General features: G+C 53.7%; 1 protein-coding gene across 2 annotated transcripts; it reads right to left on the bottom strand.

The window, feature by feature from the left end:
- Positions 1-3,232: 3,232 nt before the first annotated feature.
- On the bottom strand, positions 3,233-24,591 carry Gramd1a (GRAM domain containing 1A). Of its 2 annotated transcripts, XM_032893884.1 has the most exons (20): positions 24,441-24,591; positions 16,905-17,121; positions 16,795-16,815; positions 16,070-16,154; positions 15,823-15,926; positions 15,643-15,738; positions 14,461-14,541; positions 13,136-13,248; positions 12,773-12,923; positions 12,118-12,319; positions 11,468-11,611; positions 9,336-9,454; positions 9,110-9,252; positions 7,790-7,893; positions 7,531-7,704; positions 7,363-7,450; positions 6,555-6,566; positions 6,111-6,218; positions 5,905-6,025; positions 3,233-3,702 (listed from the first exon to the last, which is right to left on the bottom strand). In XM_032893884.1, exons 1-20 carry the CDS (start codon positions 24,446-24,448, stop codon positions 3,610-3,612), a joined length of 2,184 nt encoding a protein of 727 aa, XP_032749775.1. In that variant the 5' UTR covers positions 24,449-24,591; the 3' UTR covers positions 3,233-3,609. The 2 variants fall into 2 exon arrangements, with proteins under 2 accessions (XP_032749775.1, XP_032749777.1); XM_032893886.1 differs by lacking the exon at positions 6,555-6,566.
- Positions 24,592-24,817: the final 226 nt, after the last annotated feature.

Below are 24,817 nucleotides of genomic sequence, written 5' to 3'. Positions count from 1 at the left end.
GCGACCCCTGTCTGGCTCCGGACGTTGCTCGCGCTCGGGCTCCCGGCGCTGGGGTGCGGACCGCGGGCTCCTGCGCACTGCAGCGGCGGCCCGGGAGGGAGGAGGGAGTCGGAGGAGGGAGGAGGGAGCGGGAGGGGGCGGGATGAATCACCGCGGGGGGAGGGCGCGGCCGCCCAGCCTTTGCCGCAGCGGCCCGGGAGGCGCCCGGGCACCGACCTCTCCGGTGGCTTCGCGGCTTCTGCGCACCGGTTGCGAGGTCTGGGTCACTCCGACTTCACCAGACTCTCTAGGGTGGAGGGACCCTTTCCTCTTCCTCTTCTGAGAAAGGTCATTTGCAGACACCCAAGAGGACTTGGAGGACAGTTTGAGGAACCAATTTCCGTCTTCCTAATTATGGAGGTCAACCTTATCCAGTTCTTGGGGAGATAAGGCTGAGACATCCCAGGGACCTACTTCTGACACCTGAGATCCCTCGGACTGGAGGTCTCTGAACCAGGACCTAAGAGGGCGCGGCGAAGTGAAGGAGTCAAGCTAGGTGTATATAGAAAGCTCCAGACCTTATCCGAGCCAAAAGGACACTTTGGCATCCCACAGCTCTGGGGGTCGGAGATGCGGGGTTTCAAAAGGGCCATTCCCGCGATCCCCCGCTGCGACTCTGACGTCATCTTCCCAGCTCTCCTCCCACTCCATCGTCCACCGTTCCTCCACCCCCAGCACAACCAGCTCATCGCTGCTTCAGGGCTTTTGCCCTACTTCCATTCTGCCTGGACACCCCCACCCCAACCCCGCCTACTATCCCCAGGTGACGGAAAGGCTGATTGCGCTGATGCCCAGGGCTCCAATGTCACCTTCACAGTATTTTCTGTACCCATTTTGAGTAATCTGCTTCCCTCCTTACTAACTAGATCATATTGGTTCTTATTTACTTTGTCAGAAGAACAGTTGTCAGTACCTAACATTATGGGGGGGGGTTGTTTTGGTTTTTATAATATTTTATTTACTCTGTATGTGTGAGACCACACACTAATTCTGAGGCATACAGGGGAAGGTCAGAGGACAACTTGGGGGAGTCGGTCCTCTTCTTCACTATGTGGACCTTGCATGTTGAACTTCCGTGATCACGCTTGGAGGTCAGCACCCTTAACTGCTAAACCATCTCACCAGCTTTCTTTAGAGATAGGATCTCCCTATGTAGACCCGGCTGACTTCTAACGGGTGGTCTCCTGCTTCAGTATGTACGACACCACATTTGCATTCTTTTATGTGATTTGTCTGTTCGTTGCCTGTGCTTCCCCCTGGGTGAGGACACTGTCCCGTGTCCCAAACAGGTCCTCAGCACCTTCACATCTGCTAGGCTCATTATAGGGCTCTGGGCCACCAGGACCAAGGTGGGAGAGAGAGTCTTGGCAGGGGTTGGCTGGCCCTGTGCTAGCTTCCAGTTCTGCATGAAATAAACTCCCAGAGAAGCCACAGTGTGGGGCAGGTCCAGGACGTAGAGGCAAGGAGCCAGGGACACCAGACACCTTTGTGGTCTGGGCTTTTGCGCCAGCACCTCCTGAGCCGCGAAATTCCTTGGGCAGAAAATAACCCTTTCACAGCTCCGGTGGCCCTGGTGGGGGCTGGGAGGAGGAGGAGGTGCAGGGAGGACAGACCTCAGCAGTGGACACAGGGGCACCTCCTCACAGCGTTCTAAGTGGGGCCCTACTGTGGTAGAGGCAGAGCGGCCTTTAATGGACTGAACTCTTCTCACTCTGAGGTGCTGTCCTTCCGCCTGGCTTGCAGGTATGAGGAGGGAGCTGCAGCATGGTGGCAGCCTAAGGACACAGCTGCCGAGGAGGCAGGGCAGGCTTTGCCCTTCGCTTCCACCCAATCCTTCCGCCCCACAACTTGGCATGTGCCCTTCCCAATGTCTTTCTGGCCTGACAGACTTATTTCTCAGCCCAGGGTTTGGAGGAGGACATGGCTGGGCTCTACTAGTAACAGATGGGGGAGGTTTTGGGAGGGATAGCACCTTGTGTATAAATCTGAGGATCTCAGGCTAGAAATAGGGATCAGTGGTTAAGAGCATTTGCTGCTCTTGCAGAGGACCCAGGTTCTGTTCCCAGCCCTCACATGGTGGTTCCCAAACACCCAGAAACTTCAGTTCTAGGGCGTTCAGTTCTGAGGACATGGAATACATACACCCATGTGGGTAAAACACTCATTCATACACATGAAGAATAAATAATAAATCTAAAACAAAAAATCAAATCTGGAGACATCAGGGGGAGGGAGAAATGCCTAACTTCCACGGTGGCCTTGAGGGTGTCAAGATTTTGTCACAGAGCCTGGGAGGCAGAGGCAGCCGGTTCTCTGATTTTTAAGGCCAGCTTGATCTACAGAGTGAGTTCTAGGACATCCAGGACTACACAGAGAACCTGTCTTCAATTCTCCCCCTCAAAAAAAAAAAAAAAAAAAAAAAAAAAAAAAAGAAAAAGATTTTGTCCCAGAATGAACTATATAGCTTGATCCCTACACAAGTTTAATTTTTCCTTCCAATTCCTCTGTGGTAAGTGGTTTTGACGCACTCTATGCCAAGCCTTGTTAGGAGCCACGTAAATGCTGCACCCTGACATCCCAGATCCTCATGGGGCTGAGGTGGGAGCAGGGCAAGGTCAAGGCCCTACGAGGGTTTTAGTGGGTGCGGTTAAGGCCAGCAAGCAATTTAGTGAGACCCTATCTCACAACAGAAAGGGAATTAGAGATCTAATTATTAAATCCGACTAGAGGAGGCCCACACCCTGGGGAGGTAAAGGCAGGGTATCTCTGTGAGTTCAAGGCCTGCCTGGTCAACATAGTGAGTTCCAGGACAGTCGGACCTTCGTAGAAGAACCTCACTCAAAATAAATAAGCATGACATTTTAAGTTAAGAAATGAAACAAAATGGGAAAAGCCTGGTCGTTGAGTGGTACTCAGGGGTACAGTGTTTCCTAACAAATGTGAGGGCCTTAGATCCACTCCCCGATACCCGAAGGCCATATGTATCGATCGACTCTTCGGGTTTCTTTGATGGCAGTTCTCAGTGTGACTCCCCCATGTCCCTGTGCTCTCACAGTAAGTTTGCAGGTCATGGAGGCGGCTGCTTTGGGCTTGGATAAGGCAGAGCTGAACAGGACTCCAGGACCTGGATCGTGACGGCAGGGTGAGTGGGAGGCCCCCATCCACTCCCAAGACCCCAACAGGCACAGCCATAGCCATTTCCAACCCTTTATTGGGGTTGCTATTCCCAAATAAATATAATACATTAAACCCAGAGGGTCTCGTGCACCCCAAAAGGTGTCCCCCACAACCCCAGCTGGGCAAAATAAGTTAGTTGGAGGGGGAGCCTGCCAAAGACCAGGCCAGCTCCCTGGCTGAGCAGGCAGTGGCAGCTGGACCGGCACAGGCACACACAGATCTAAAGTGCATCTTGGTTCTATGGTCCCCAGGTCTGTGTGGCTCTTGGCGGGGCCACTGTGAGGGGCAGGCAGGAACCTCCCGGCGGCGTTTACACCGTGCCAGCAGTGGCTGCCAGGGTTCCGTGTGTCCTTCTGTCCGTTCAGGGGATGGTGGCTTTTCAATCAGGAGTCCTCAGGGAAAACTGTCATCGGGATGTGGCTGAGTGTCCAGCGGAGGATCCGGGACAGTAATTCCTTGATGTAGCTTCTCCAAGGAGAACTTCATCTGCCGGAAGAGGTGGGGGAGGTAGGATGAGCACAGGCTCTGCGCTACTCTGCACGGTCGTGTTGCCTCACCACTCGGTAACCTCTCAAGGTGGGACTCAGGTAGTCCGGGTTCAAATCCGGACTCTGCCATTACTAACAGTGTAAGGGTAAATCCGTTCACTGCTATGGGCCCATTTCCTTGCCTGACGAACAGGTGATTTATATAATCTCCTGATTAATATCCCAGCTTCATAGAGTTATGGCAGAGATTCGAGGGCTGCTAGAGCTTCATCCATTAGTTAAGTACACCAGGGGACCTTGACTAAGGACCTAGCCTCAAACCAAAGGATGCTGCATACCTCCTGCCTAAACACAGAAAGGGGACAAGATGTTACTACTTAAATCTGGATCATCTCCCACAGGCTGGTGTGTCAAATGGTCCCCACCAGATGGCGCTACAGCGGAAGGCTGCTGCACCTTCAGCAAGCAGGGCCTCACTGACTACTTAGGTCACTAGGGGAGGCCTTTGAGAATCAGAGCCCACCCCTAGCTCTATCTACTTCCTGGTCTGCTGTTCTCATGCTCCCAGGACACCCCCAGAATGATCAGCACATCAGGACCCTAGTAAACATTTCCTCCTTTCCTGGCTTGACTGTGAAATGTCCCCCACTCCTCAGCTGGTCTGGGGAGGCTGAAGGACTTAAAGGATGAGTCTTGCCAGGGGACTCACGTCACTAAGGATAGGCCTTGTTGATTATAGCCTGGCCTTTCTTCTGGTCTCTGTGCCATCTCTACCTTTGGACAGAGACTTCCCAGGGACCACGAGCCCAAATAAGCCTTCCCTCAGTGGCTGCTAAGTGTTGTTGCCACAGGAGGAAGAAAATCAACCGTTCACCTTCTTCGTGTCTGCCACATACATTGGTCACAGAGAAAGTAATTAATCCACAGGGCTTACTGCTGTAAGGCTGGCTGGAGGACTGGTCACTTCTGGCTAGTGGCAGGATAGCCCTACTATGCTAAGGGCTCTTGCTCTGATTAATGTGCTACAACCCAGCCCCTCACTGGGGGATTCTAGGCAGGGGCTCTATCATTGAGCCACGCCCCCAGCCCCTCATTGGGGGATTCTAGGCAGGGGCTCTACCACTGAGCCACGCCCCCAGCCCCTCACTGGGGGATTCTAGGCAGGGGCTCTGCCACTGAGCCACACCCCCAGCCCCTCACTGGGGGATTCTAGGCAGGGGCTCTACCACTGAGCCACGCCCCCAGCCCCTCACTGGGGGATTCTAGGCAGGGGCTCTGCCACTGAGCCACGCCCCCAGCCCCCTCACTGGGGGATTCTAGGTAGGGTCTGTACTACTGAGCCAAACCCCCAGACCCACTAAATGGATTTCCATAAATTCCTTAAGCAGAGTCCAGATGCCTTCAGGGACCAGACAAAGCTGGAGTCTTTCCTTCATTCTCCTCCATATCACAGGCGCCCACCCTAATGCCACACATTTTCCTCTGTCTTCCTCAGCTGCTGGCTGCAGTCCTCTGGGGTCTAAGAGGAGCACCATATGGTGACAGTGTATTTATTCAGCACCTACTATAAGCCTGGGCGAGGCTCACCAACAGCAAGAACATTCAGTGTTTACAGTGCTTGGCCTTACTCCCAATGTCAGTGCATTCTCAGCTTATGAAGGATGGCCTTACTCTACTGTTTAGAAGATACAGCCAAGGCCCAAATAACAGTCACTTACGTAAGGTCAGCAGTCTGACCTTGAGTGTCCCCTGAACTAAACGGGGTGACTTCATCAACCCCCTTTTGGAGATGAGAACCAAATGCCCTTGGGAGACTCACTTTCCTATCATTCAACCTAAGCCCAAGGCAGGCAGAGAACCAAGCCCAGTACAGCCTGGCTGCTCGGCTTGGGGAAGCATGGGCACGTGACCCCAGCAGCTAATGACAGAGAGAACTATCCTCGGCCCGTTCCCCCAACCAACCTGCTAAGCAGAACAGAAAGAGGGGCTTCTTACTACAGCCAAGTGGCTGGATCCAGCCATGCCTGGAGGATGTTTTTCCAGGGTAGGAGTCTTGTTCCTTCTGTTCCACGGACCTCCCTAGCAAGCTAAGAGCTCAGCACCAGGACTGATTCCTTGTTTTATGATGGAGGACACTGAACCCCTTGGTAGGGAGGCATCTTGACCCAAGGACCCCAGAGTCCCCGTGGCTGCCTCGTACCTCATCCAGGAGCTCCACGGATGCGCGAAGGATCTGCCTCCACTTGTGCACCTCAACGCTGTGGAAGTGCTTCTGCAGAGCCAAGATCTCGGCCCACTCCGTGGCTGTCTGGGGGAACTTGCTGTGGACATGAAGAATCTGAGTGAACGGTCCTGGCCACCTCAGTGCGCGCCAGCCCCGCCCGTCTTCAGGCTCTCTCTGCTTACCCCTTGGCCAGTGCCAGGCTGTGCCAGGACTCAAAGGTATGGGCTGTTCTCTCCAGAGACCAGAGACGGTAGAAGAGGAGGGCGTTGAGGGCGATGAGAACAATGAGGCTGGGGACAGAGTCCAAAATCAGGCCCCTGGGACCACGATGGATACTCCCTCTAGTCAGGCTTAGAGCTCTGCACCCAACCCCAAGACACTAGCATAACCATACCTTAAAGAGCGCCGTGATTACCCACCCTTTACAGAGGAAAGGGGCTCGGAGAGGGTCACACAGCCCATAAGCAGAAAAGACAGGGTTCACGCTCTGACCTATGTCATGCCTACATGCTTGCTGGCCATACTAAGCCATCTTCCCTGGAAAAGCCAGGGACATTGAACAGGGAGAGAATGCTGCAGGGGGATGAGCTACAATACAGGGGAATGGCAGAGAGAGGATGCCCTACCTCACACAGATCCTGCGGAGGCAGTGAGGGGAAGACAGAGATGTGAGAACTGCCCAGGGCAGGGCTGGTACCCGGCCCTCCTACACGGAGGGTTATCTAGCTCTGAGCCTGAAGATCACGGGGTTCCTCCTGGGTGATCTTGGGACACTGAGGCCTCAAGAGGCCGAGCACATGGTCTGAGTCAGCTCTAAGCTGTGGTGGGGTGGGTGGGGGTCTTACTTGCTTCTCCTTAGTGTCCTGCCCTTCCCGTACACACTGGCCTCCCAAATGCCTGGTGTCCCTGCCCAAGCCCCATGGAGGTCTCAGCTCATCCGTCCTCGGCTCTCCCAAATCTGTGATGGCTTCTCATCTTTGGCTGCCACGACCTCCCACACCAGCTCAGGCCCCTCCCTCTGGTCTGAACAACTCTCCCACTTCTCTACCACTCCCATGGGACTCTTGGGTCACTGCTGTGTCTCCAGCCTCATTTGGCTCAGGGCTGGTTGCAGAATAACAATGTACCCGCAACCTGACTTCTTCTGAGTGGCTAACTTCACACACTTAGTCTCTTCTTCCAGAAAATTTCCCCTCTCAGCTCCCTTGGGCCCCAGGATAGCTGTTGTCTCAGCAAGAAAGACTTCTTTCTCTAAGACCAATTGAACAGCACGTGGGAACTCTGCCAGACCTATCTCAAACATCATCTCACGAAATCCTTGCTCAGTGGGTTGTGGAACCCACATCCCGACAAGAAGCAGAGGCCCAGAGAGGCCAAGCATGTGACACACATCACACAGCCAGGCTGCAAACCCATGCCAGTCTCCTTACTCACACAATGCTGATGAGAACCAGGGCGCTGGGGATGCCTGCCCCGGGGCCCTGATCCACTGATGGTTCCGAGAAGCGAGAGCTGAGGGAACCTGTAAAACGGCAATTTGGGGTGAGCCAGGAGCACCCCAGGGGACCATCTCCTCCAGCCGCCTATCTCGAGGTGACGTACCTGAGGTGTGCATGCTGGTCTGGGTGCAGGGGTCTGGGTCTGGGTGCTGAGGTCCATCTCTGTGGCCCCTCCAGCTCAGGGGCCGCTTCCTCCTCCGCAGGCCTGACAGCAGCCCACGAGCGTCTTTCCCCCCTTCCTCCAGGGACACCTTCTCTGCCTTGGCCAGTTCTCGATCTGAGGGACAAGAGTCGATCCTCTTGGTAAGTCTGCACCCTGCTGGGCCACCACTGCCCTGCACCACCAGCCTTCAGTCCCCTACCCAGGTGGTGGAAATAATCTTCGATGCCAGTCCACGAGCTCTTCTCAATGAGAGACTTCACAAGGCTCCACGGCTGCTTTCGGTAGCGGATCTCTGAGGATACACTAGGATGGGGACAAGAGAGGGCCTAGGTCAGTTTTGTAGGGGGAATCTATGAACCCCACACCTGATTCAGAGAAGGATCTTTGTCACCTCAAGCCTAGGCTTTGGCCTCCTCAGCTTCCTCCAGCCACATTTACATTTAAATCACACTTTAGGGGTCTACCCATAACTGTCTTTGGTCTGGGGCCATACTAGGGACTGAAACTCCTACCTGCTGAGCAAGGGTTCTATGGTCGAGCCCTACTGTCGGCCCCTCCCCAGTGGATTCTACACCAGTCCCTTTTTTTAAAAATCCTGTAACAGGGGCTCATAAATCTGAATTCACTTCGGCCTTGAATCTGGGATCCCCCTGGTCTCAGCCTCCTCAGTATTAAAGTTATAGGCCTTGCTCTCTAACTACAAAAACCTATCCAGAATCCACCTACTGTCCTTTGTGCCACTCCCAACTGGTCCTAGCCTTTACTTCTACACTTAGAAGAGTGGGAGCGCTCCTCTTGGTCTCCCACCCCGCCCCCATTTGCAGTCTGAAGGAGCCTGTGTGTGGAGTTCATTCAGGGTCCTCTGGGCTCAGGCTGATTCCCTGGATGCACCTTACTCCTGCTTCTCTACTCCAGTTACTCCCATGCTCCTGCTTCTCTACTCCAGCTACTCCCATGCTCCTGCTTCTCTACTCCAGCTACTCCCATGCTCCTGCTTCTCTACTCCAGCTACTCCCATGCTCCTGCTTCTCTACTCCAGCTACTCCCATGCCCCTGCTTCTCTACTCCAGCTACTCCCATGCTCCTGCTTCTCTACTCCAGCTACTCCCATGCCCCTGCTTCTCTACTCCAGCTACTCCTATGGTCCCACTTCAGGGGCTTGGTACTGGCCATTCTGAATGGAAGCCCCTTCCTGTGGTTATTATGAAATATTTTTAGTACAACCTCCTGCCCTCTCACGCCAGCCTCCTGTGAATTTCTCCAGAGCCAGGTGAGGTAGTGAACTGAAGAACATTCTGCAATCATTTAGTTCACTGGAATTTCCCCAGTGAAGTTTAAGGTCCCTTACAGGGGAATTTTTGTCCCTGAGACCTAGAATATCTATGTTCAACGCGTGCTCAGCTGTCCACTGAACAGCCGAGCACATCGACTACTCTATTCACAATGACCTCTTCCAATGCTGGGTGGAGGCAGCCCTGACCACTGAGGTGAGGTAGAGATAGGGCACACTCGGGATCACCGAAGCCGGGCCTTGTTCCGGGCCAGACCCAGGATACAGTATCGGTGGGCAGTGTAGAAGTAGTCCTGGTACGGGATGCCCTGGGTGAGCACCTCAGAGTCCACCACGCACCCGCCCGCCTGTGGGCCACGTCGGAACAGCGTCTGCAGGGGACAGAAGGAGCAGCAGGGAGGTCAGGGCTGCTCCGCGGGGCCAGCCCACCCGCCGGCTGCCTACCCAGGCCCACCTGTGTCTCCACCACAGAGGCGCTCTTGGGGCCTAGCTGGTTGCTAATGGGGATGGTGTAGGTCAGGACTCTGCGCTGGTGGCACTTGCTGTCACTGCTCCAAGGGCTCAAGGTCACATCTGGGAGGGAGGAGGAGAATGAAGAGCACGCTCTCCTTTCTTTGCTCTCAGCTGCAGGAAGCCCTGCCTTTCTGGAGGGTTTCAATTCTCTGGGGACTTGTCCCCAACTGTGCCGCCACCGTGCTGCCCGGCCCACTTTAACTTAGAAGCTAAAACAATTTAGACTACAGCGGTAATGACAGACGGGGAGCTCCTGATGCCCTCTGGGACCACCTCAGCCACAGCCTCTGCTTCCTTTCTGCTCCCAAGCATCAAATGAAGGAACTCCCACCTTTGTGACACCTTTTCCCTGGAGGTCCCCTGAACCTTCACATACCTGGTGCTACACTGAACCCAGGACCTCTCTACACCCTCCCATTGAGTCCCCAGTGCATCATCCTTCAGGCCCCCGGCGGAGTCCCAGGCCTTGGGTTCTCTTCTATGGTACAGCCATTGTCTTGGGGAAGGTGGGGAGGCAGGTCCGTATGTATATGCCCATGGCCATGCCTGTGTGTACTCATGGGTGCGGCTGCACATGTGTGTGCATGCACGTGGGAGTGTACGTGTAGAAGGTTTCTCTGCAGGTGTCATCCATCTCTGTCACTGGCCTGATGCTCACCAACTGGGACAGGTCAGATGGCCAGGCCTAGCCTGGTAGTTATGTGCTCAGAAGCATGGGCCACAATGCCCAGATCTTAAAGAACTTTTAGATCTATTTTATTCTGGTTTTGTGTGTGTGTGTGTGTGTGTGTGTGTGTGTGTGTGTGTGTGTGTGTTTGTGTGTGTGTGTGGAATGTGTATGGGCGTGTGTATTGTGTCTATGTATTTGTGGATTGGGTCTCTGTGTGTATCATGTGTGTGTGTGTCTTCGTGTGTATATGTCTGTGTGTGTTGTGTTGTGTGTGTTGTGATTGTGTATGCATATCTGTGTCCCGTGTGTCTCTGTGTGTGTCTGTATCTCTGCTTGTGTGTGTCTGTGTATGTATGTCTATGTCCTGTGTGTCTATGTGTGTGTCTGCGTGTGCTGTGTCTGTGTGTATCTCTGTCTGTCTGTGTCTGTGTCTGTATTTCTTTGTCTGTGCGTCTGTGTGTTGTGTGTGTCTGAGTGTCTGTGTGTGTGCCTTTGTTTCTGTGTCATGTGTGTTTTTGTGTCATGTGTCTCTGTGTGTCTGTGTGTTGTGTGTCTGTGTCATGTGTGTGTCTCTCTGTGTGTAAGTGTATGTCTCTGTCATACATGTGTCTGTGTGTGGGTATGGCCATGTGAGTTCAGTGCCTGTGGAAGCTTAAGGTGTTGGATCCTCCTGGAGCTAGAGTCACAGGCATCTGTGCTTAGACCCATGTGGCGCTAGGAACAGAACTTGGGTCCTCTGCAGGGCAGTACATGCACGGAACCTCTGAGCCATCTCTCTAGCCCCTTTAAAACATTTTACTACATTTATTTATTTATGGGAGTGGGCACGTGTACCGGGCACACGTGTACCGGGCACACGTGTACCGGGCACACGTGTACCGGGCACACGTGTGTCAGAGGAAATGTGTGGTTCTTTCCTTCTACCACGTGGGTCTTGGGTAAACGCCGTTACTCAGTGGACCTTGGTCCAGTACCAGCATTTTATGTGGGTTCTGGTTCTCAAACTGGGGTCCTCGTGCTTGCACAGAATGCACTTTAGGGAGTGAACCAACTGCTCAGGCCATTCTAGTCTCCTGAGGACTGCGTCTGCTCTACCCAGGAGTAATATCTGCTTAAAACCAAGCCTCGGACACTCTACGGCTGCCCCGTACTCCAGTCTGAGAGAGCGGGCACTGGCGGGCGTTGGTTCACCTTAGTACAGCTACTGCTAGCGGCCCCTTCCAGGTAGCAACTCCCTCCCCTCTCACTCTAACAGGAGCACTACAAAGAGCACACAGTGTGCAGAAGAATCAGGCATGGAGAGGTTGAAAACCCTCTCCATGGCCACTGCTGGCCAGAGGTATCATGAAGCCTACTCCCGCCAGTGCCAGACCCAGGGTCCTCTGCTGCCTCTGCCCCCTGACCTGTGAACTTGCGCTGCTGCAGGAAGCCTTGCAGGAATGGAGAGTCCGAGAAGAGCATCTGCTGCAGACGTTCAGCACCCACGTGGAAGACGGAGTTGATGAGCAGCCGGCCGGAGAGGTCAGGCAGCAGTGCAGCCAGGTCACCTGGGAGACAAAAGTGTCCTCACTATGTGCACAGTCTCTGGGTTCCTCTGAGTCAACTGCTCCTCCTCACTCCCAGGCCTCCAGGGTGCAGGGGCAAACCCATCTCCCTGAACGAGAGACACTGAGAGCCTGAAACACTACTCAATTTTCCCTATAACATAGGGTTGGCTGAAGGTAGGCACGCACCCCAGCCCAGCCAATAAAAGACACTCAGCGGTGCCCAGACCCCTACAGTCAACTGGGATCATTCATTACGTTTGGAAGCCAGACCTAAGGCTCTGTCTCTGGGCTCACAAGAATAAAGTCGACCTGAAAGCTGGTATAGGGAAAACGAACGTAATCAATTTTATAGCCTGCCTTTCCTGGCCACATAACCATTAGTGCAGGGTTCCAGGAATGCTGTTTGACCGACACCCCCGGCCATCTGCCCTGTGTACTAACGCCTCCTCTCTCACGAGTTCTAATGGGTATAACCAAAGCGAACGAATGGGGGCCGCCCGCCTCACCTTCTTCCCCAGTGGAGGAGGAGGAGTTACTCGTGTCTGTCAACAGCTCCTCTCTGGACAGCAGATCCAGGGGACCCAGGTTGGAGGTGGGCCCATCTGGCGGGGCCGGCTCAGCACTCAGAGGTTCTGCTACTGGGGTCACTGTCTGGCTGGAGGAGGCATCCAGCTGACTGTCTGTCTGATCTTCTTTGTCCTCCTCGGCCTGCAGAGAAGGGCTCCATCCAGCCTTCCACACCTCAACCCCCGCCCAAGGGTTCCCACAGGCCCACTCTGGCCACAAGAGTCCGATAGACTAAAGTTTAGGTTGTGGCCAGGATGATCAACCCTGGAGACATGATGTCTGTCCCTGGGGGCCCTTGGCTAGTCTGACAGAGGCTTCAGGACCACCCAGTGATGGGGACTTACGCGGATGCTTGGCCTATAAGCTTGCTGCTCATCGGTCTCCTATCCATCTACCTTGCTTCCCCTCTGTCTCCTCCTTCCCCCCATCCTCATATATTTGCCCAATTCACCTCTATGTTCCTCGCCTGTCTTCCTCTCTCCATCCATGCGCACCTCATCCCTCTGCCAAGCCCCTCCTCCTCCACTGATCTTCTGCCCTCCCTCCTTCATTCCCAATCTTCCCATCTCTCCCCATAAGCACCCACTTGCTTACCCCATGGTCTGCATCACTGCTGGCTCGAGAGAGGTTTGGAGTGACCCGGCCACGCCTTGAACCCACGGGGCTTGGCTCCTGGCTTCGGTCAGCCACCCCTGAGGGGCTAATGTCGCTGAGTGCAATCACATCTCCCACCTCTTTGGGACTCCTGCAAGGGAAAGGAGAAGTGGGGGGCTGGCTGGACCCTCCAGCTTCCATATGCTACACTCGCTGTGTTTCCCCCTCCCCCCTCGGGCTGTGCACAGTAACCTCATGTCTGTCAGCAACTCCTTTCTGGACAGCAGATCCAAGGGACCCAGGAGGGTCTCTCAGAAATTCCTGACATCCCTTTGAGCCAGCCATCTTCTACCTCCAACTCACCCGAGACCATTCAGTTGCAAGGGGCAGACATAGTCTTCGTCTTCACTGGTGAGGCCCAGCTCCGAGCCATAACACTGATGGACCAGGTGCCAAAGCTCTCGAGGACTCAGTGTCTAGGCATAAGGGATAGGAGGTTGACCTCTTGTTTCTACTGCTTGGTCCCAGCAGTTCCTCTAGCTTCCACAAGAGGGCAGCATGGCTATCCACTCCAGGCTCTACCCATAGCCACTTAACAAGCATCTGTCACTAGCCTGCCTCTTTCCGCAGAGCCCTGGGCCCTACAACCCATACCCCTTAAGTCCATAGTGCTCTGGCTAGGGAAGATTCCCATTTTTACTGAGGAGGATCCGGAAAGTCCATAAGGAGAAGTCATGTGCTCAAGGTCACGCAAATGACCCATGGGGATTCAAAGCCAGTCGGATTCCAGAGGAGCCCAAGCTCCAGCCTCCTATGCCGTCTGGTCTCCATCCTCTTCTATCTATCCTCAGCAGCCCTGGCGTCCCACTGCCCACTGATTGGCTGGACCCCAGAGACAATGAAATAATAACAGCCAATGATAGCAGCCAGGGCAGCGGCCGCTGCTGGCATTGCTCTAAGCGTTGTGTAAGTCCTACCTCAAAGTAGATACTAGTGCCACACTATCGGACTTCAAGACAAGATGTGCCCAGTCGCCCATCCAAGGTCACCCCGCTGGGAGGTGACAGCACTGAGATAGAGCCCCAGCTAAGCCTAATCCACTCAAAATGAGATACAGCACATCACTGAGCCCAGCCCACATCCAGTCCTGGGAGCTCTGAAGTAGAGATGGTCCCCTTTGCCACACACAACTGCCTGGTGGTGGGGATGGAACCGAAGGGCCTTCCTCTGGCCTTGTCCTTTCTGGGGATGCCGCCCCATCAGGCTCCCGAGAGGAGGGAGGTCTCTGGTCATTTTACTTATGAGGATGGCCAGTTTGGAGCTGTCCTGGGGGATGAGCGCCCCTGAGAGGGCCAGGCACACAGCCGAGCAGGGATGGGAAAGTGTCTCAGGGGTGTCAGCGGTGTTGACGGATAGGTGTAATGACTGTATGCCCCTTCCTCCCTGCTGAGTATTACCCCACATGGAGGCTTCCCCTGGCACTGGGGACCAGCCTGTACTAATCCCTTCCTCCTTCATCAGAGACTCTGCTTCGATGCTAGGCAGAGGAACTTTGGCCTATCCCTGGCAAGACCTTTGGGGAAGCCACAAATGCAGAAGGGCCTGGTGCCCACAGAGAAGACCTGGGAGTTTCCTATGAGTTCCGGGTCCTGCCCAGTTAACCCCGTCCTCCTGAGCACCATTCATACCTTCTCGAGCAGCGCGTTCTGCCAGAGACGGAAGATGAGGAGGAAGCAACGGTCTCGGGCCCCGAAGGAAGTGAAGAAATGCTGCAAAGAGAGGGGCGTGAGGATACAGAGACAAGATGGGGCAGGAACACCCAGTGGTCACCGTCATGGGGAGGAGCCTTCCCCATGCCATGCCTGAGGCAGAAGCAATGCTCAGTGCCTTTCCTAGTCCTCTTTGCTGTCAGGGATGGCTAACTCTTCCAGCTCTGGGCTGACAAAACAGCCGGGTCATTGCCTAGTCCTTCCTGTTTCCTGTTAGGACCCCAGAGTGACACAGCTCTCTCTCAACCAAGCAGATATGGGGCTATAATTGAGGACAAATGCCAGGTGTGGCTCTTGCTGACCCAGTACTAGGGCGGTGGTGCCAAGATTTGGAATTTGAGGTCAATCTGAGCTACACAGGCAGACCCTGTCTCAAAAACAAACACAAACAAAGTCTAGGGGCTACAGAGTTCACCCAATTGTTAAGACTGCCTGCTGTTCTTACAGAGGACCCAGCTTGGGTTCCCAACACCCGGTCCAGGGAGCTTTCAACCACCTCTAACTCCAGTTCTAGGAGATCTGATGCCCTCTTTTGGCCTTCATGGGTACTGCAGGTATGTGATACACATAAACAAGATAAAAGTCATACATGTAAAATAAAAGGAAATAAATATTTAAAACAAACAAGCAAGCCTTGAATCCCAGCACTCAGGAGGCAGGGGCAGGCATATCTCTGTGAGTTCAAAGCCACCCTGAACGACATGGTGGGTTCCAGGACAGAAAGAGCAGTGCAAGACAGCCTGTCCCCAAACAAAGAGCAAACAAAATAAGATCTAGGGAGATGGCTCTATGGTGGGGTCTTTTTCTGGAAGACATATAGCCCTCAGTTCCTATCCCAGCTTTGGGATCTGAACTGGTGGGTTCACAGGAAATTTTAGGATCATTGATGGACATTTATGTGAGGGGCCATTGCATAGGAGAATACTGTAGGGGCCCCAGCCAAAATGAGTGGAGCTGGACCGCCGTGAGGGGCAAGACAATAAACAGGCCAAGTTCAACACAAATGGGGCGCTGCTCTGATGGGAGTGCCTAGGTAAGTTGGAGGGGTCTCTGCTGTGATCCTGGTGTGTGGCCCCCCCAAATCGGTCCACCACCACTCACCTTCTCACTCTCGGTACAGATCTGAATGGCATTGGGGATGAGCTTAGCCGTCTTCTCCTTCTTCAGACAGGTCACTTCCTTCAACTGGATGGAAATCTTAAAGACAGCACAGGGCAGTGAGAACAAGCTGGGAGCCCTGCCGCCCGAGGCCCCTCTGCATCCACCTGCAGCTCCACTCACCGTGGTCTCCCAGCGGAAGATGTTGCTGTAGAAACAGATCCAGTTCTCAGAGAGGTAGAGGCGGCCCTGGAGGAGGATCTCCCGCTGCAGGGCGCAGGAGTAATCTGAGAGTAGAGGAGGGAGAGACAGGCAAGACACATGAGTCACGTGCGCTGGCCCGGCAGCTCACAGGCCAGCAGAGAGGCAGGATGGGGGACTGAGGCTCCTGTCCAGGTCAGAAACCGAGGCTGGAGGCGTGGAGACTCACCCACAATGAGGCGTTCTGCTTCTGGAAGTTTGCTAAAGAGTTTCCGGAAGTCCTCGTTACGTTGTTTGTATGTGGGACACAGCATCTGTGGAGAGGTTTGGGGCGTGGGAACCTGAGTGCAGATTCCAAGCTCCTATTTGTGCCCCGAAAGCTTCTGATCCCTCTCAGTCTTCTTGGTCCCTGGGGTCTCTTTGCTCACACCATACATGTCACCATAAGAATACCTGCCATTTGCTGACTTTGAAAAAAATTACTTATGTGTATGAGTGTTTTTCTTATATGTATGGGTGCACGGTGAGAGTGCCCAGTGCAGGTGGAAGCCAGAACAGGGCATCTGGTCTCCTAGAACTGGAGATACACGCAGTTGTGAATGGCCATATGGGTACTGGGAATCAAACCTGAGTCCTTTGTGGAAGCAGCCAGAACTCTTAACCGCTGAGCTATCTCTCTGTTTACTGACTTCATGTAAGAGCTAGGCCCTGTACAAGACACCACCACCATCATCACTAAATCTCACCCACTCTCCCAGTTAGCCTCGCAAGATTAGGCTAATGTTTCTCAAAGGGGGAGAGGAAGGCCAAAGAGACCATAAATAGCAGCGTCCCGTGTGTGGTTCTTTACCTGTCGCCCACTCCTTACCTGCTCTCTCTGGTCTGGAGCTCCCAGAAGGCAGACAGCCCCCCTCCCATACCTTTACCAAGCCCCACGAGCAGGTAGATACTTACACTGTACCAGCTCTGCATCTTCTGCAAGAGAAAGAAATGAGTCAGGAGGAGCCCTGTGCTGTTCTCTGCCCTCGCCACTCTCTCCTGGCCTCACCTGCGCTCACACCCACCTTACTGTTGCGGATGAAGTTCCGGCTGCCCAGGCTCTGGGTGCTGAGTGTCCCGGACACTCCGCTCTTCTCAGAGGAGCTGTCAGACCCCTTCTCCACCATGGTGCCTGGCTCTGGCTCAGGAGCCGAAGGCGGCCGGCTTGGGGGCAAGAGCTGAAGCCGCTTCCGAAGAGACGGGGAGCTGCTCGGTGAGCTCCGGCCAGAGTGGGGTGTGGTGCTAGGGTGGGAGAGGAAGACGAGAGGGTGGGGGAACAGGTTAGGGAGCAGGGGTAAACTTGATTTTTAAAGGTGCATCTATCATCTGCCCACCCATTCGTCTATCCAACTATCTACCTGCCCATTCAAGCATCCACTAACCTAGCCATCCACCTGCCTATCAGTCCATCCATCCATCCATCCATCCATCCATCCATCCATCCATCCACCTACCCACTAACCTAGCCATCCACCTGCCTATCAGTCCATCCATTCATCCATCCATCCATCCATCCATCCATCCATCCATCCATCCATCCATCCGCCAACCCAGCTGTCCACCATTTATGGTTCCTCCACCCACCCAACCACAGCCCATCCATCCATCCATCCATCCATCCATCCATCCATCCATCCATCCACCACCTATATACCCATCTACCAGTCCATCCATCCTCCCATCGGTCCATCCAACTATCTATCTGGTTATCCATCTGTCAACCTAGCCAACCACCTGCCTATCAGTTCATCTATCCATCCGTCTGTCTGTCCATCCGCCTATCCATTCATCCTTCTATCTACCTCCCCACCTCCCCACTCACCTCCTTCCTGTCTCCCTAACCCTAGAGCAGGTCTGAACATCCTTGTGCCTCTACTGCTTCACTATAGCCCAGGAACGATGACCCCACATAAATCATCATTATGTGGGATTATGTGGGATTAAAGAAATCAAACCGTGAAGTCTCTCTAACACAGTCAGGCACACAGTGAGCCCTCGATGACACTTGCTATTTTATGACCACGTGTGTGTGGGCAGAGGACAACTTCTAGAAGTCAGTTCTTCCCTTCCATTAGCGGACTGAACTCAGGTCACCAGGATGGTATGGCAAATGCTTTTTACCCATGCCCAACACCTGATTTTTCTAAACATAATCTTACTAATTTATTCATAAAGCAAGCCTTTATGGACCTGTGACGCTCAGAATGTAAACCTAAGTACCCCTCTTTTTTAAAGTGTTGTTTATGTACTCTACAGGCGTGTAGTGCCTGTGTAGACCAAAAGAGGGCACCATAGCTCCTGCAGCGGGAGTTGTAGGTGGTTGTGGGTCTTCTTATGGGTGCAGGGAACTGAACTCAGGTTCTCTCCAAGAGCAGTATGGGCTCTTAACCACTGAGCCATGTCTCCAGCCCCAAAGCACCATTTTTTTAAAAAATTTTTTTAAAAAGAGATTTATTTATTTACTTTTTGTACACTGTTGCTCTCTTAACACACACCAGAAAGGGGCATCGAATCCCACTACAGATGGTTGTGAGCCACCATGTGGTTGCTGGGAATTGAACTCAGGACCTCTGGAAGAGCAGTCAGTGCTCTTAACCACTGAGCCATCTCTCCAGCCCCCAAAGCACCGTCCTTAATGTCCTTCCTTTCCTCATCTCTAGTCTGTCTGCCACTCCCACCAACGCCACCTCTAAAACTGACTTCCATTTTTCCCTTCACTGCTGCATCTCCTCATCCCGGACTCCATTCCTCCCCACACGGAAGGCGCACAGATTTACTTCTCCTTCTCTACTGCTGTCTCAGCCTCGCTCTGCAGCCCAGGAGGCTGGTGACCGGCCACCTGAGTCAGCTCAGGGTTCTCTAAGCCCTACCTTGGCTGTCTCTCTCTCCAAGTGAAAATCAAGTCTGATTTCGATGTGACCAGGTCTCATTATTTCCCTGGCCTCATGTTCCTCCTCTGTCCAGATCATTCCGGCCCCCTCTTGTTCCTTAAACTCCTCAGGGTCACACCCTGCATCTGTGGTTTCCTCCATCCCAAAGTCTACCCATAGCTCCAGCATAATGGACTCCACCTCATTCATCCTCAGCCCTCCTCCTCCAAGGTCTCCCAGCCTCAAAGAGGTCCTTCCTTCCTTCCCTCCCTCCCTCTGTCCCTCCCTCCCTGCTTCCCTCCTTCCCTCTGTCCCTCCCTCCTTCCCTGTGTCCCTCCCTCCTTCCCTGTGTCCCTCTCTCCCTCCCTCCCTCCCTCCCTCTGTCCCTCCCTCCCTCCCTACCTCTTGACTCACCCACACTATCTACGCTCACCCCCTTCGTTTGTTTATACAGTTTCTTTATTGCTTGCCTTAAACTGTGAACTGGAGGAAGTCTTGGTCGCTGTCTGTATTCTTAGCCCATAGAGACAGGGCACACAATACTTAACAAACACTGTGGGACTGAATGAACAGCCCTGATCTGGCTGCGACCAGCACTAACAGAAACCTGAAGTGCGGCTCGGTTCTGTAAAGTTAACATCCTGCAGAGGCCGACATTAAGCAAACAGAACATTCTGGTAACTGTGCAAACACCAACTGCAATAAAGGCGGTGGGGGTGAGTGGCGGGGACTTTAAAGGGACATCGTTGGTGACTTCTTATCGGGAGTCTGTCAAGCACTCTGAGGGATTGATTTTTATTGCTGCTCAAAAACACTGTGTGCTTGGTCCCAGGACTGTCTGGCTTTACAGTGGAAACTACAAGCGTGAGTTACTGGAAGAGCGAGGCACAGCGAGGCACAGCGAGGCACAGCGAGGCACAGCGAGGCACAGTGAGGCACAGCGAGGCACAGCGAGGCACAGCGGTTCCTGGGAAGGATTCTAACTCCAGGGACACAGATCTAACTGGAGTACAAGTGATATCTCCTCTTTCAGGAACCTTTTCAGGGATTGGTCCTCTCTACCATGCGGATCCCAGGCACACAACATGGGTGGTTGGCCTTACTGAAGCACCTTTACCCATTAGGCCATCCCCTCTGTTCCCTCAGGAAGTTCCATCAAGTATGTCTCTCCTGTACAATCTTTAGTTCATGCTGGTCTCCCTGTCCACACTGCCTTTGCTCTTCTTTGCCCTGCAATTTTTTTTTTTCTTTTTTGCTGAGCTGGGAATTGAACCTAGAGCCTGGAATATGCTTAGTGGACATTTTACCACAGAGCCATACTCCCAGCCCCTCACTGGGGGATTCTAGGCACCTGTTCTACCATTGAGCCACACCCCAGACCCCCTTTTACTTTTTATTTTGAGGCAGGGTCTCTCAATAAACTGTACAGATTGGCTTTGAACTCACTCAGCAGTCTAGACTGGGACTGAAGTTTTGGTTGTCCTGCCTCAGCCTTCTGAATAGCAGCTGGCACAACGAGGCCTGTGCTGTCATGCCTGGTTGGTGTTGCTTTTGGAATCCCACTCAAGAAGTCACTAAAGAGTCACCTACAGGCTGCACGACCATGCCTGGCCCTTGCAAATATTAGACAACACTACAACACTTCGAGACTCTAGTGCACCCCTCTGCCTTGTGCGGGTTTCCATACCCTACTGGGGCAGCAGTCACCCGAACAGTGACTTCTCTGTGACGACAGCTCTATAGACTTCTGGGGACACACCTGAGAGCTATCTTAGTTCCTCCTCTGCCACAGCCCTGCTCTGATAGAGCGCGAGAGAGGCATTTACATGATTCTTATAAATTCATTTTATAAATTATGCGACAAATAAAAGAACATGAACAGTGTCCTGGGCCACTACGGTTCCCCCTGGGCCACTGGTGCCATGGTCACCATGATCTAGAGTCTGCACTCAATCTGTCCTAATTTACAGCCTGAGAAAGCCTATTCCCACACTGAGCAGGCCAGAGACTTCCTGGTTACCAGGCTTTCCCACCTTCCTTACTCCAGGAAAGCCCCTGACCCTTCCTCGGCCCTCATCATGGCTCCTGCCTTCCTTCTTCCCTCTGACCACATGGCCTTCCCACACTGGATATAGGTGGAACTGCCCCCAATCCCCGCCATGCTCGACAGACATTCCCCATGCACTATTTGAAATCCAACAGCCCTCTGCCTATCCCCCTCACGTTCTCTGTCCTCAGAGCGTCTGTCAGTCACACGCTGTCTCCTGGCTCCCCACCTTGTTCTTCTTCTCCTAGCAGGTGCCCATGAGTAGGCACCACCAGAGCCTGAGCCAAGTGACCAGGTTTGCTCGCTCCTTCCCAGGGCCTGGATTCAAGCACACTTGGACACAAAGGACTTAAAGGCTTGCAGTCCCAGAGCCACAGGGTGGCATCTATGCCTTCCCTAGCCTCACTTTCACCTAGTTTTCTTACCTCTCCAGGCTACTCGGAGAAGAAACCATGTGTAAGACAAAGGGATGAAGAAGCAACATTGTGACAGTTCCCCCCTTTGCACAGCTGCAGAAATAAAAGTGACAGTTTTGCCTCCAGTCTTCCTGGAACTGTCCAAGAAGCTATGTTGACCCTGGAGGGGCCTCAGCTGGTGCCCCAGGCCTTCCTATCGCCGTTTAAACACACACAGAACACAGTAGGGATACTGTAAGCAGTGCGTCCCCACTACCTGGCTGCACCAATCAGGGAGACAGATCATAATGGCCTCTGACAGTTGCCTTTGCTGTAAAGCTCAGCACAGCCCCCCAGAACACTACCACCAATAGTACCAGGACCTGTTTGAAACACAGATTCCAGCCAGAGGTGGTGAGGCACTCCTGTTAACGCAGTATCCCAGGGATGGGGCAGGAGGATCGCAGAGTTTGAGACCAGCATAGGCTGCATACCAACATCCTCCAGAGTTGGGGATGGGTACCTAAAGGGCCTTGAACCCAATGGTGAGGGTCTGGGGGCGTGGCTCGTCAGTAGACTGTCTCGGATATTGCCATTGAGGAGCTGGGCATGTGAGTCAAAAGAATCTACCGATCAGAAGCTGGAGGATGGGACTTGCATGCAAAGTCCTGGATTCCATCACCAGGACTGTCACAAAACAAAAGAGAAACAAAAACAAATGTAAATCCCCACCCCCACTCACATCAAAAACCCCAACTTAAAATCTGATGCACACTGAATTCTGACAGGATAATTAGGAGCAGAGAGGGTTTCTTAAGTGGGCCAGAGTGACTGCAAAGGCTGGGCAAGGCTCACTGAGGCCAAGGGCTGGGGACAAAGAACAGAGCTGGCGAAGTGTTGGGGAGGCCGTGCTGGACTCTCTCAGGACATCAAGTTCAGGGTCAGGAAGGAGACTGGCAGGTCTGAGAATAGTAAGCCACCAGCCGAACTGAGGACACATGGGCTCCAAACACAGGCCTGAAGACCCCAAGTCACTGTGCATGTTTCTAGAGAGAAGATAACCATGGATGTCCCTTTGGTCTTTTCTCACCTCTGGGCTAAAACTCCAGCTAATTCTGAAGCCCCGGGTCCACTTGAGGGCAGCCTGGAGGCACAGACAAGCCAAGCTCATCCCCCTTGCTCTCAGATGAGACAAAGAGGAAGTTCTCAAGGGCCCTGGGGTAGCAGCAGAGCCTTAGGGTGGCCCAAGCCGGCCAGCCAGTCAGCCAGTCCTGGCAGAGTGAAGGGAGGGGTCAGAGTGGCGAGAGGAGGACCGTTACAGGGCGGAGACTAGGAAGAGAATAGTGTTTTCACAGTGCAGATGCACTGGCTTCCTGGGCCTCAGAATCTGCCTCAGCTCAGCGGGGCAGGAACACACACAGGTATGTGGGAAAAGGAAACTGGCTGGAACCGCAGAGGGTCACAGGCAAACTTGCCGGCAGGTGAATGAAGTCTCTCTCATCTGTTTGCCTTTCAGAAGTGTCACAAGCATAAACAACTATAGTGTTGTAAGTATGTGAAATTCATACACAAACGCCAGTAAAGTTTTACACACACACACACACACACACACGAGACACATGTCACAAATATGCTAAAGTCACACAGAATCCCAGAATCAACCCCAAATTCAGAGAAACACAGTAAGCCCAACATAAATTAGCTTCACATATACAACCACGGGAAAGTTTTTTTCAGAAACACTAAAGGCCAAAACAACAGCAAAACCCACAACAAAAATTTTCAGATATCACCCAGTCATGGGACCCAGTGACCCAGACATTCATCCCTATGGGAAGGTAAGTCTTCCTATCAGCCTATACATCCCGACTGTCCCTGTAACGGTAGGGTGTTCACGGGGCAGAGAAAACAAAGCAAAGGCCAGTACTCAAGGGGTCGAGGGATGGAATTATCAGCTGTCATGGTGACAGAGAACCCTGGCATTCCCATAGACAAGGGGGGCTTGGGAATAATGCTGTACCAGATATTGAAGTGAGGATGGGGCAGGCTTTACAAAGCAGTTAAGGTTACACCCAACATCCCAGGAGGGAGGGTCCTCAGCTGAGAAAGCCACAAGGGGTCTCTCTGTCTCTTTCAACAGACAAAGCCACAAAGGATCTGGGAGACATATACAATCTCCCACACACCCAAGGCATGTAACAATACTACATTTGGATACACTGGAACTTTCCCACAGATAGAACCAGAGGTAGATGAGCCACCCACAGGGCCCAGCAGCGCAACAATGTCACAGGCAGCCACATGCAATTTCTACTTGTTCTCTCAACCAAGATTTTCCAATGTGGATGACAGGCACAAGACAGCCGAGCCCCAACCACATGCACTATCCTAAAGTCACAGTGAGAGCTATCACCGTGGTAACTCAGACATAATTGTAAGTTACAGACACAGCCAGCCCAGAGACTGAAGCGGAAGGCTGTATGTACACTTGGAGCCCTGAAACCTGCCACAAGACACTCCAAAGTCACAACGAGGCACGAGCTCCAGAATGTATGATCTTCACACGGTGCCACTAAAATAATGAGACATGCCTCACACACAACCACAGTGGGTCCAAGAGTTCCACAATCTGGTTGGTAGCCATCACACAGAAGATGACAGATAACACATAGAAAGGCACACAACATTGCCTTTGGAGGATCCCAGCTGTTACACACACACACAACACAATTACAAACGGAAACCCGCAGGCACAGGGACCAGGCACTGGAGTGTGTGTGCGTGTGCGCGTGTGTGCCGCGCGCGCTTGGGAGGGGGTGTTTCAAGTCAGAAAACACACGACCCCCACCCCACCAAGATCTCAGGCTCAAAGAAGCTTCTTTTCCCCAGCCGCCGGCGACAGACGGGGACCAGTGGCTGGAGGAGCTGCAGGGCCTGCACAGTACTGCGGGGGGTGGGGCTGCTCGCGGTCCTTTCATCTGGGTGCCGGGTCAGGGCTCCTCGAGGGGGACTATTCGGGCCTAGGGGAGCTCCCTGCTGCCTGTACGCGTCCCAGGCCCGCATTGATGCCCCAAGCTCGGGTCTCGCCACCGGTCTGCAATCCCCCATGCACCAGAGACACGTGTACCCCCTCCTGGTCCGGATCGTTGTCGCTCCTACATGCACCCGCTCGGGAACCCCACTCCGGCCCCCTGCCCCGGCCGGATCACACCGCCATCCCCGCTCCCCACCCCGAGGCCCGGTGCTTACTCGAACATGGATGCGGCGCCCCGGCTGCAGGGCAAGACCCGGCCGGCTGCGATGAGATGGGCCTCCCGGGCCTCGCCTGCCTCGGCCGCCGCCTCCACCGGACCCTGCCACCCGCACAAAAGGCCGGAGCCGCCGGAGGCCGCCTCGGCGTCAGCGACACCCCCTTCCTGCTCCCGCCCCGCGCGTCACGGCGCCGCCCCCGCCGGGAGGGGGACTGGACGCGAGCGCCGGCCTAGGCCTAGATGGCTGGGGAAGAGTCCGGCTGGGAGACTTGGCCTGACCGAGGGACAGAAGAAAATTTTTATTTAAAATGAGCAGCCTAGGCGGGGCGTGATACCGCACGCCTCATATTCCAGAGGCTGAGGCAGGAGGATTGC

This window comes from Rattus rattus, chromosome 2, assembly GCF_011064425.1.
Source record: "Rattus rattus isolate New Zealand chromosome 2, Rrattus_CSIRO_v1, whole genome shotgun sequence".
Lineage (NCBI taxonomy): Eukaryota > Metazoa > Chordata > Mammalia > Rodentia > Muridae > Rattus > Rattus rattus.
This window is presented reverse-complemented; position numbering and strand designations above follow the sequence as displayed.